At 25.6% G+C, this 13,451-nt stretch overlaps 1 protein-coding gene across 4 annotated transcripts; it reads right to left on the reverse strand.

Annotated features, from left to right (window-relative positions):
• Nucleotides 1–502: 502 nt before the first annotated feature.
• LOC126905065 (uncharacterized) lies at nucleotides 503–13,009 on the reverse strand. Of its 4 annotated transcripts, none has more exons than XM_050684464.1 (9): nucleotides 12,850–13,008; nucleotides 12,151–12,177; nucleotides 9,578–9,598; nucleotides 8,368–8,391; nucleotides 3,426–3,446; nucleotides 2,877–2,900; nucleotides 1,296–1,310; nucleotides 1,042–1,119; nucleotides 503–722 (listed from the first exon to the last, which is right to left on the reverse strand). In XM_050684464.1, the coding sequence occupies exons 1-9, from the start codon at nucleotides 12,917–12,919 to the stop codon at nucleotides 679–681; spliced, it is 324 nt and encodes a 107-aa protein (XP_050540421.1). In that variant the 5' UTR covers nucleotides 12,920–13,008; the 3' UTR covers nucleotides 503–678. The 4 variants fall into 4 exon arrangements, with proteins under 4 accessions (XP_050540421.1, XP_050540415.1, XP_050540432.1 ...); XM_050684458.1 differs by having other exon boundaries at nucleotides 1,042–1,137; nucleotides 12,850–13,000; XM_050684475.1 differs by lacking the exon at nucleotides 2,877–2,900 and having other exon boundaries at nucleotides 12,850–13,009.
• Between the last annotated feature and the right edge of the window lie 442 nt (nucleotides 13,010–13,451).

Below are 13,451 nucleotides of genomic sequence, written 5' to 3' on the forward strand. Positions count from 1 at the left end.
GCATATTAATTAAGTTCATAACAATATTACTGTAAATCTAACAAACCATATTAGTATTTTTCTTTGTCATAACCTATATAGAAATATTGAAAGAATAGCGAGTCTATTTAAAACAATATTTTTGTGAATTCACTTTTTGGCAAACCATTTAAAAGTTAGAAAATTCTGAATTTTGTTTGAATGTTTATAATGTGTTCTTATAACAGTAAATTAATAAATTTTTCAGAATTTTTCAAGAGGAAAATAAGAATACATTATCTTAGTATAGCTCACAATATAAAATAGTTTTTTTTTAATACTTAATATTTGATATTCTGAAGAAATTTTAGAAATTTATCATTACAAAAGAGCTTAAAAAATGTATCAATATTAAAAGTATGTATTTCTCAAAACAAATCAGTCTGTTGGGATGGTTTTCGAAAGGAATCAACGTACTGATCAATTATTAAAAGATATAAAACAGATAATTTTTTAATTAATAATAATTTAATAAATATTTTTAAATCCAGTAAATATCAAAAATATTATTACATTGAATTTATATATGAAAAACAATAAAATAAAATGTTTTTTTCATAGTTTAGTAGATGATATGCTGTAATATATTTTTATTTGTTAGTATTTTAACTAAAAACAAGTTTATATTTCGCAATACTGTTTTTGATTTTCCAGAATTAGTCATTTAAAAACAAAATAGTCATCGATTATTTTTAAATTTTGACCTGTAGCAAATAAATATGATTACTTTAAAATTAAAAACAAAATTTTGGATTAAAAAGGATATTATTTAACAAGAAATCTAAAAATTTAAACATAATTCTTCTTAAACAATACTTTAAATTGTGTAGCATATGTATGCTATTCAAGAACAAACATTTTTTTTTTTTAATTAAAAAAAATGTACGTATAAGATATTGAAATAAAGAAGATATAAAATGTACAATATATTTCTGTGTAATTTTAAGACCGATAAAAATATTTATAATGATAATTTAGTATTTTTTATTTTTCAATAATCATTTACTCTAATATTTCATATACCTGTATTTCCATTATCACTTTCTGGAAGAGCAGTTTTGAGACCTTGTGAATTTAGTGAGATATTAGTAGATTTTGCTCCTTTAGTCACAATTTCAACTTTTTTTAATAAAATTGTTTCATTAATATAATTAAATAAATATTATTAATTTATTAGTATAATACGTGAATGAATAAAAATATATTATTATTAAAATAGAGTTTATTATTAATATTATTATATAATAAAAGTATTATTAATATCACATTATACTCACTGTAACTTTCACCGCCTAATTATAAAAATATATATTCATAATTATTGCTATTTAAATATTTTAAATGTATACATTATGACTCTGCTTGTATTGATGAGTAAAAAATTCCATGTTTTTGCAAATATTTTATTTTACATTTATAGAGAGTTAAAATTTTTTCAAACACGTAAACTTTCTAATTTTACTAAAAAAATAAACGGAAGTGTATTTTTCCTTCCTATGTTTATAAAATTTCATATTAAACATTTTGTAGTGAATTCTTTAAAATTTTAAAAAGTGGATAAAAAGAAGTAATATGTATTGGTTAATTGGCCGGAGATCACAATTATCAACAGAAAATAAAAGATTACTTTATGTATCTATCTTAAAACCAATATGGACTTACGGCATTCGACTATGGGGCTGCGCTAGCAAATCTTGTATTGATAAAATTTAAACAATGCAAAACATTACTCTCCGTACTATACTAATGCGTACATGTACGAAAAAAATGACAATATTCATAAGGATATGATGATACCAACCGTCAGAGAAGAAATTCAACGGTATGCCAGGGCACATGAAAATCGTCTGAAGACCCACGTCAACAAAGCTGCTGCTCATCTGCTTGATTACTCACAAGATGTTAGAAGATTAAAAAAAAATAAACCATACGACTTATTGTAAATATATATTATTTAATATAAATTTACTTAAGTTTGGAGACTCTTCACTGGAAGTTTCTCTCCTTCATTGTGTATAATATCTTAACTATACATTTTATGTAATTTTANTTAAACTGAATCCACTATAAATTTTTCATATAGAAATTTTAGTAAAAAAAATTACAAAATATACAGAGTACTGAATTTCAGGGGAGTTAATTAAATATTTTTTATACGACTAGATATTTTAGAACGGTATTAGGTTTTTTATTTCTTATTGGATATTAAAAGGCTCAAGTTAGACTAGATATACCTTAGATATCAATTTGAAAGTACATATTTTATGGACACTTAAATGTACAAAATAAACAAGAGTCATTTTTAGGTTATGAAGTATATATCTGCGTTAAGGTAGATAAAAAAAGTCGATCTTCGAAATTTTAATGAAATTTAATTTTACCTTTTGCTCAAATTACAAAACATTTTGATCGATCAGTAAAATTTTTTTTTTAAATCTCAATCCTTTAAAAAATGCCTATTTTAATGTATGTAATAAATTAAAAATTGTTCTCATTTCAAATTTCAAAGATCGACTTTGTTTGATCCACCTTAACGCAGATGTATACTTTATAAGCCGAAAATGACTTCCTTGTTTATTTTTAACAATTAAGTGTTGGATTGATGTATACAAAATAAGGCAGTAAGTTAAAAATATCCATTTTGAGAAATTGAGGTATTCGAATTTAGGTTTTATTCTCCTTATAATAACTTTCATCAAAATATCGACAATTGGATTGAATCGAAATTAAACTACTAAGGAAATTGATAAACATGTAGCGTGTAATCAGAGAGTAATTTATATTTTCGATATTCTTAAAATTACTACCTTATTTGTTTCACATCTTGATATGAAACTTAAAAAATATATTTTAATTACCTAGAAATTTTCCATTTATAGATTCTATCATACATAAATTTTTAAATTAATTCATTTAAGTAATATAGTTAATAAGTAAATACGATCTTTTTTTAAATTCAAATGATCGTATAGAATAAGAATTCTAGGTACATCAAATAAAAGAATGGGTTTACAAAGTGATAAATTAAAAAAATATTTTTTATTTTACAAAAACAACACCCTTTGTTTGGAAAATATGATTGATATTTTATTAAATGTATGGCATTTAATTATCACGAATTTAATTAATAATTAATTGACATGTAAATAGTTAGACATAAGGAAGAGTATAAGCTGGAATAGTCTAATTATAAATATAATAGCACCCACTAGTCGTATTCTTTAATAGCTAAATTTCTATTTTTTAAACTAATTTATTATGTTTGTTTCCATTTGAATAAATGATGTTAATTTTGCATGCATTGTAAAATTTCCATGGGCTTATTATTAAAAAAACCTATAGCATTTGACAATTAAAAAATAGACGATAATAAATAAAAATATTTTATATTAACAGATAATACTTACCATCAACAAGATTATTATCCTCTGAATAAAAAATTTGTATAATAAATTTATTAAAAAATAGAAATATTGAATTTATCAATCTAATTTTTTTAATTCTAATAATGACAATTATAATGTATAAAAAAATGTTGAACTGATATTTACAATTAAATTTTATCAAATGCATAATTACTACAATTATATATATACTGCAGAACTAGAATTATTTTACATTTCGAATTAAACTGAGTCTACTATATATTTTTTCGAAAAAAAATCACAAAATATACAGAGTGCTGTATTTCAGGGGAGTCATTTAAACTTTATTTGATATGTATTAGAAGGGTGTTAAGTTTTTTTGTTTGTTATTTAGATGTTAAGAGGCTGAGGTTAGACAAAAAATACCTTAGAAATCAATTTGAAAGTACAAATTTTATGAACGCAGATGTATACATTGTAACCCAAAAATAACTAGTAGAATGAAAAAAAAGCAAGCTGTGTCGTAGTTTGAATTGTTACCACCAGATAGCATTAGTGTTGCAAGTGGTCGTTGAATAGAGTAATGGCGAGGGGAGTGAAATCTTATGTAATCTGACTCAACATAACCGAACGCAAACTATACCCTAAAGGAGATGTAAACCAAATTTAACGTAAACTAACCTTGGTGTTAAAAAAACTCTTTTCTGCTTATTAACAGTAATGGGGTGGCGTGGAGTACCATATCGGTAGCCCTAAGCATCGTCTTTGCTCAGTAGTAATCCACCTAGATGTTCGTGGCCATAGCATATAGACGTATCCTTGAACTTTAGTTTTGGAAAAATTTGCGTAAAATCACTTGTATTTCGTTAACGGTTAGTCTTGTTAGATGTTTGAAAATTTTTATCAGCAACCCCCGTAAAACCATCCAATTTGTTCTCGTCACGATCTTTAATATAAGGTATATTTCGATAGCTTCCTCTATACCCATTTCTTAAACCTTACGTAGTAACCTCAACTAACATCCGGTGAGGGTATCCAACTACCATTATTGTATACTATTAAATGTCGGAGAGACGCATGAAACCCTGAGGTGTCCTTACCCGACTATGAGGGAGAGGCCAAGGTCCTTCCTTTTATGCGCACGAGGACTTTAACACAACACAACTCCAAATTTATTAGCTCGTCGCCGCCGTCTTTGTCGTTGATTCTTACCATATACCACCACTTCTGTATACTACTATTGCGTATGTTTACAGTCTTCGAGGTGTCACAGCTATAACCGTGTCGTCAGCCTTACTGAAGGTTATACCATCGGCTTACGTCGCTCTCCTATTATCCAGCTTGAGTCGTTTGTCTCTGACAATCTTGTGAGTGTGTGTATATATGTGTACAATAGTTATTATTTTATCGAAGTAATAAAAACTATCCTTACGATTCATTGTTATTATTATATCATTAAACGAAACTCTGTTTTCAGACAAACATATGTCGTAATAACAATCTTCGCTCTAACATGCACTACGTTAAGGTTAAGTAGCGGTCGCTGCCATTATCTTTAATGACCTTGTCTATTTCTAAAACGACCCTACTATAGTGCTCTTGTAACAAATTATGTAAAGTTATCGTTGTTATTATTTCTTTTAGTAAAGCTATTTGTACCCTTAACAAAAAAATCTCTATTGTAACAACCATTACAACGCAATATATTAAGGACCAGCAGAAGCCGTAACCGATACTATCGTTTTAAAGTGCTTGATAAGTAATTAGTACAGCGGGTTTGGCGAACACAGGGCCTCGAGTTCTGGTTCTCCAGGTTGAAGGTTAAGCGCAGGGCTAACAATCTTGCCTTGTAAAAAAAGTTATTGTTCAGGTACTTACAAATTTTCATCGGATAAGTAGAGGTAATTAAAAAACGATTGAAAAATGTTTTATTCTTTGGAAACTGGAACGTTTATATTTTACCAAAAAGAAACACATTTATTTTGAGAAACAACTTAATTGTGATGACCAATTGAAGAATTTCCAAGAATGAATGCAACAACTAATAATAGCGCTTGCCTGACACTTTCTAAACAAGAAATTGCATTACAAGTCAAAAGGTTAAAATACCATAAATCTCCAGGAGAAGATTATATTCAGGCAGAAATTCTGAAGAGGGTAAACGAAGAAGCGATATTTAGAATCCACTAGATAATTGGACTGATATGGGAAAATGAGAATCTCCCAGAATACTGGAACATTTCGTTAATATGTCCAATACACAAGAAGAATTTTTATAAAACTAATAAATATAGCAGGAAAATGTGGACTCAAGATTAACGACAAAAAAACAGAGTATGTCATGATTGGGCGAAAAAGTAGAAAATACTGACTAGGAGAGGTTATAAAAGTAAAACACCATAAGTTTAAGAGAGCGCTTCATTTTAAATACCTAGGATCTATAATGTCACAAGATAATGGTCTGAAGATGGTGGTAGACACTAGGATACCAATGGAAAATAGATGTTATTTTAGCCTAGAAAGAATATTTGGCTCAAAAATCTTATCAACAAAATTAAAAATACAGTTGTACATGACCCTGATAAGACCAGTAGTTTTATATGGTTCTGAGACTTGAACTCTAAGAAAGGTAGAAGAAACAAAACTTGCAGTGTTTGAACGGAAAATTATAAGAAGAATTTATGGACCATGCATTGACTCTGACACTGGCTAACGGAGGATACGCTACAATGATAAAATAAACTTGTTTGAAAATATTATTGCAGAAAACACAATGAAAAGATTAATGTGGGTTGGGCTTGCTTGGAGGAATTAGGGCTCATTTATTAAGGCAGTTATTAAAGAAAATCCGATTGGGGAAAAACCGTTAGGTAGATCGCGTTTACGACGGGAGGATGATATCTAAAAATATGTTAAAGCAGTTGAACCAAATGAACAATGGAGAGAAGTTGCAGAAGATAGAAAAAGATAGATGCAAATTTGTTGAAGAAGAAATGGCCGAAAATTACCGATACAGCCGCTTTTATTTCCTTGATATTCTATCCAAAAACTGTGTTCATACCTGTTAATTCGTGTTTAAAAGTTAAAACATTTATTTAATTGAACGAGACGTGTCTATGTTTTGTTTATTGTGCAGTTTACCCAATTATTTAGAACCTATGACCCCCCATTTATCATGCGTTATTAGAACCTAGAGAAATTTGTCCTCAAAATGTATTGTTTCTCAAGGAGGACGAGTAAATCGCTCAATCCATGATCACGTTTTAAGGTAAAACCATTGAAATCGTAAACTTGCTTTCGTTCAAAACATTATTAATGAAAACAATTCCTATAACCCGATGTGTGGTGCCAATGTTTACCGAGTTGTGTACCCATTTTCTTGGATTTTATTCTTAGGCCTTAACGGATTGCGGATGAAAAACTTGTCTGAACGTGTTCTGAATTTTTTTTTGTTTTCTGAGTAGCGTACTCATATTCATAGAATCGAATGATCTATTAAAGTCAATAAAAGCGATTTTGAGGATCAGATAAAACGCATTGTGTTTGACGAGTTGTATACTATTTTCTTCGGAATATCATCTTATGATCATGCGTTTAAATTTTCCGAACTTGCTCTAACCCATTCAAACAGGCTAGGATTCTTGGTCCTTAAAAAGATTATACATCATTTTTTGGCTTATTCGCATTTTATTTTCTTAAGTCTCTGTTGGTGACTGCTAACGACTTATTTTGAAAAAAACTGTTGTCATATTCAAAAGATATTCATTATTTAACAATAAAATAACTGCTAGATATTCAATCGATAATGATCGTGTACGAGGAAAGTTATTTTTACTATTATTGTTTAAAGAAATTCATTCATTTTTAAATTAATTATTTCCACCATCGTCACTCAGTTATGCTTAGTATGACCAACAAAAACAGTGTGATGAAATCTAAAAAGTTTCTTTTGCAATTGACGACCATCGCGGATCTTACAGAAATTGACTTTGCATGGGAACATAGGGCCATTGGGTTTTAACGGAAAAATGTGGTAAATTCTTCAAGTTATTGAAATTTGTGTCGCACTGTTAAACCTGAACTGATTGCTCAATTCGCTGAAATCGTTCGCACTCGACCAATCATATATAATCTCAAATTGGATGCCTCCTACCATATTCCGTGATCATACATACCGCCCGAAGACCGGTTCTTCAAGACCCGAGCTAGGGACTTGTTCCATACGGATATTACGGGTGCAGTCAATGACTACTTCGAAATTATGCTCGCTGAGGAAGATAAGTATTTGAGTAGGGTTAATGGCTTCACGCTAGCGTATATTGTTGGACTCATGCTCAACGTATACAAGTACACACTCCATAACGGCTTATAAATACTTGATATTAGTAACATATTAATGTATAAATAGTACTACAACGTATTAAAACATTATTATGATGACGCTATCAGTTTGATTAATATGGATACCGGTAAGCAAATGAGTTTTAAAAAATTTTTATTTTTATAATATTCATACGTATTAATTTTTTTTTAGATTTTTTATATACATACTGAGAATCAGTGACATGATTTAGCTGACAATATCGATTTACTGGTGCATGTAGAAGCATCTAGCTTCCTCAAAAATCACACAAGGTAATCGAACTCCAAGTAAAAGACACCTGGTGTGTTTTAAGACGAGACCGGTGACTTCACCCTCTTCGAAAGCGCTCGTTTTCAAAAGTATTACTATTATGATGTGGAAGGTAACAAAATTAGACAAACGAGGATCCGATGATACACAACCATCAAAGTTTCACTTCCCTCACCACAACTCTATACGACAACAAATCACGACACTTGAGCCATCTCGTGGAAAAATTCCAAACTATGAGTTATATTGCTTTTTTTTTCACATTATTATGAATTTCTCAGTATTTTTTGAACAATTAAGTGTTTGATTGATAAATAGATTGATAAAGCTAAAAAAATATTTTGTTATTACCTATATATTTCTCGTCTTTAGGCTCTATCGTACATAAAATTTTAAATTAATTCATTAAATTAAATAGTTAACGCGTAAATTAATAATTAATATTTATTAAACAGAAAACTCAACTTATGATGTTATTATATATTATTAAAGTTATTTTTATAATGAAGTAATTTATTATTGTTATCGTTGGATTACGATAACATGCATTTCTCTTCTAAATGAAACTTAAACAAGTATGGAAGATGGAAAATACCTTAATTGATAATAATAATAATAAATCTTAAATAAAAATAGATCATAAAATATCTATGCTGATATAAAACATAAATATATTATAATTAAATCTGATTAAATAATAATTCCAATGAAAAATTATTATGAAAATAATTAAAAATAAGCATCATTTCAGTCCTCCACAAATTTAGTTAATGATTATGTTTGCAATTAAAGGACTATCTATTAATTTAATTGAAATATAATAAAAAAACTTATAGTGTTTACCGCTATCTTTACGATGTAGAAAAAAAGCGTAATCTACGATATTTTTGTTATGTCAAATGATCGTATAAAATAACAATGCTAGGTACATAAAATAAATAATAATAAAGCAAAATAATAAACTAAAATAATATTTTTTATTTTACAAAAACAACAACCTTTGCTTAGAAAAATTTGATTGATATTTTATTAAATTTATGGTATTAAATATCATGAATTTAATTTATAATTTATTGACATGTTAATAGCCAGGAAGAGTATAAACTGGAAATGTCTAATTATAAATATAGTAGCCCCCACTAGTCGTATTCTTTAATAGCTAAATTTCTATTTTTTAAACTAATTTATTATGTTTGTTTCCATTTGAAAAAATAACGTTGACATCTTTGTAACTCACAAGGGACGAACACGAAAAGTATTTGATGATTATAATAATTGAGCAGTAGGTAATTAAATGATTCAAAAAAAAATTCTCAATATTATTTCTATTTTTCAATTATTATTTATTATTAATCATTAGTATTAATTTTAATATTAAAGGTAATAAATTTAATAATAAATTTATATAATTATATATGATGTCATATTTGCATGAATTGTAAAATTTTCATGGGCTTATTATTAAAAACACCTATAGCATTTGAGAATTAAAAAATGGATGTTACTTAATTAAATAGATGATAATAAATAAAAATATTTCATATTAACAGATAATACTCACTATCAACAAGATTATAATCGTCTGAAATAAAACAATTTGTATAAGAAATTTATCAAAATTTATTGAATTTATCAAAAAATTAAAAAAACTATCAAACATAATTTTTTTTATTCTAACAATGCCAATTATAATGTATAAAAAAATTTTGAACTGAAATTTACAATCAAATGCATAATTGACTTACTTACAGAATAAATATAATTTAAACTTTTCTTTTGGTTAATTTTAATTAAACATTATTCTTGTATTATTAACTATGTAATACTTTTTAAGTTTATCCCTTATGCCCTGTAAGAGTGTAAACTTTGTTTTTTTTAATGGGAACACATATTTTGAATGTAATAAAATGTTTGAGTTTTTAATTTAATAATAAATGGAAATTGAATTTTTAGTATAAATTTATTTGTTTATTAGATATAAACATGTAAAGTTTTAAATTTTTTAGTTAAAATACATATATAATACAAAATGGATTAAAAATACAAGTAGCAAATTGGTTTTTTATGACGTCGTTGTCACAGTTACGGATAGTTTATTATCAATTATGACTGTCAATAGATATACTTTTTGTATTGCCTGTTAGTGTATTTATAAACTCTTAACAATGCATCTTACTACCAGTGATAATAAATGCTGTGTACCTGCGAATATCGATGTTATAAAAAACCAATCTGTTATCTGTATTTGTAATGCCTTGTGTATTCTACATGTTAATATTTAATAAACAAATAAAGTTATACTAAAAATTCAAATGTCATTTACTATTAAATTAAAAACTCAAACATTTTATTAAATTCAATATATGTGTTTCCAATCAAAAAATCAAAGTTAATACTCTTACTAGTCATAAGGGATGAACTTAATAAGTATTAAATAGTTAATAATTTAAGAATAACGTGTAATTAAATATAACCAAAAAAAAAAAAAAAGTTAAATTATATTTATTCTGTAAGTAATTGAGTGGGTTATGATAAAAAAATCACTCTGCATATGTAGTGCAGATCTAGAATTATTTTACACGTCGAATTAAACTTAATTTACTATAAATTTTTTTTATAAAAATTTTAGTGAAAAAGATCAATATATATGCAGAGAATAAATTTTTATTTATTTATTTTTTGTACAAATAGTTATTGTAGTAGCCACTATATATGGTGAGATTAGGTCTCAGGTTTTCTTATTTCTCATTTGGATGTTAAGAAGCGAAGGTCACACATTTTGTCCCTGGAAGATACAATCAAATTTTTCAAATGTATTGAAAAGAAACAAAAATTGATTTAATAGTCGTAACATTGTAATATCTTTTTATGATCTTGTATAATGATTTGCTACCCCGTTGGGATGACTATGCAAATTGACGCTTTGAGCAAGATGAAAATCTTGAATTAAAAAAAAAAAATGTTTACAAAGTTATGGATATATTATATATATTTTAAATATGTTATTTTGGTTGTCAGATTTTTTGAAAACAATTTAAATAAAAACACATGTTTCTTTTAAATCGTACTTATTTCAATTTTTCGAGAATAATATAATTATGTTTTTTAATCGCATAAAGTTCTCACTTAAGTGTAAACAAAATTTATTTTTTATGGAAATGTTTAACGAAAAACATGATTTGAAATTTTAAGTCTTATTCCAGTTAGATGAGTACTAGAAATGATTTTTTGAATGATATTTAAATGGAGAAAGTTGTTTTTTTTTATTTGTATATGAAATTTCTATAAATAATTAATTTACTTACATATAGCTTAACTATCTCAGTTATTAAAAAAATAATCCTAATAATTAGGTATGCTACTACATTATAGCGTATTGGATCATAAGGTTGATTTACTCTTTTTAATTTTTGAACACTCTAATTTTTTTTAAATTATATTATAGACCAAATAAAAATTGTATAATATAATATGGTATAGTACATCTAATATCTCTTAATATGTGGTAATTCCCTCATAATTATGAATTGCATATTTCATACAATTTTCAATCATTAGCTTAATTAAAGTGTTAAGTGATGTCAACTTTCTCTTTATTCATTTTTTATTTTAAACTTTGGTTAATAAGTTATTTTTATTAAAAAAAAAATAATTAAATTATTATATCACTAGATAATAATAAAAATTACTATAAAAATGTCAAAGTATTAAAACAAATTTTTTTAATTGGGCTATACCTTTTTAGTTTTATTAAGCTATAATAATAAAAATGTGTAGTTTTTCTTAAACAATTTTAATATGCTAAAAACTGTATAAAAAAATGAATTTATTAAGAACATATATTGATGTGATTTTGCATTTATTTACTTACCTGATACGTCTAGATTGTAAAATAAAAATAAAAAATTACTGTTTCTATTATTATTTCCAATAAATATAATATTTTTCTATTTTCTTAAACTTAAAAGTATCAAATATTAATAAATTTATTTCTTTTGTTGAAATATTTTGAGGAAAAGTTTTATTTGAATAAAATTAATTCGAAGAAAAACTATTAAAATAATTTATTTAAATTTGTTATGTTGATCATTAAGCTTGGACTTATCTAAAAAACTGATTTTTCCTTATACTTACTTTTTGAAGCTTTAGTTATATTGAAGCCTATTAAAGAAAAATTGTACTTGAATAAATGAATACTTATAATTACTAGAGAGACATTTCATTATTTTAGTTAATAAAATGAAAATAGCTAAACAATTTTAAAAATTAAATGAATCAATTGATTATATCTTAAGTAATAATTGGTATATTAGTATACACGGACTCAACGTATACTATACAATCTACATATATTATAAATCTACGTATAATTTCAAAGAAAATTTTTCAATTTGTCAAATATTATCGATGATAAGGTAATACTAATATAATCACTATAATAATATATTTTTAATGAGTCTAAGTTTATGATGGCTGCAACCCCAAAATATGAACGAAATATTAAGAACATTTATATATTCACTGTATATTTGTCATTACAATGTTACTTAAAATATATCATTTCTATAGTCTTTTCTTCTTTTTTTTAAAAAATAGAAAAGTTAAAAACTGGTATATACACTTTATAAATATACTGGTTTGTTCATATATCATAAATCGTTCAATTAGATAAAAATATTAATTTTTAGTTTTTTATTGGCCCATTATTTTTTTAATTATATAACTTACGTAAATATATATGTTGCTTATTTTATAAAGTAAATATATATATATTGCAATTAAAAAAAATAAAAAAATACAACGAGTAGTTTTAAAGTACTTAATTTTCGTTACCTGTTACAATGAAAATAATAAAATACACACTGAATACTAAGTCCAAATTTTTTAACTTTATTAAATTCATATTTAAATTTTAATAAAAAAGCAAACAAAAATATTTAAAAAAAATTGTGCGAATTTCTTTCTACTATATGTAAATTATATTTCTTACATTTCTGTTGCATACAACTATTAAATAAAAACTCTTGTTTATCTAATAATAAATAGTTTACCAATTTTTTTTTTTTATAATGATTAATTGTAAAAAAGTCAACATATAACACCAATGCATATATTGATAATGACTTTTGCTTAAAAAATAATAAGAAAATATATAACTGTCATTAATAATTTATTTTTTTTTTAAGCGTAATTATTTATTTGAAAAGTTGAAGAAAGAACTTGAGTTTTTTAGACTTAATGTTTGTTTAAAAGTATGGAATAGAACCACAAATTATCCACTAAGTGGATAGAAACAATGCTTAAGGATTGCTCCATTTTGGGACAGCTCAATAAAAACCAAAGTAATCGAGAGTGTTAAGTTATAAGGTATCTTTTTAGTCTAACTAGATCGAACATAAAGAAAGTGATTAATTTTAGGATTTCATTAACAAATA

The sequence above is a fragment of the Daktulosphaira vitifoliae genome, unplaced genomic scaffold (genome assembly GCF_025091365.1).
Source record: "Daktulosphaira vitifoliae isolate Bord-2020 unplaced genomic scaffold, ASM2509136v1 Scaffold_1, whole genome shotgun sequence".
Classification (NCBI taxonomy): domain Eukaryota; kingdom Metazoa; phylum Arthropoda; class Insecta; order Hemiptera; family Phylloxeridae; genus Daktulosphaira; species Daktulosphaira vitifoliae.

Coding starts and splice junctions, on each gene's coding strand:
- LOC126905065 (XM_050684458.1), bottom strand. CDS start 12,919: ATGAATTTAATAAAGTTAAAAAATTTGGACTTAGTATTCAGTGTGTAT. Junction 12,178..12,849: donor TATTATTTTCATTGTAACAG/GTAACGAAAATT, acceptor TTTCTTTAATAG/GCTTCAATATAACTAAAGCT. Junction 8,392..9,577: donor CGATTATAATCTTGTTGATA/GTGAGTATTATC, acceptor TATGTACGATAG/AGCCTAAAGACGAGAAATAT.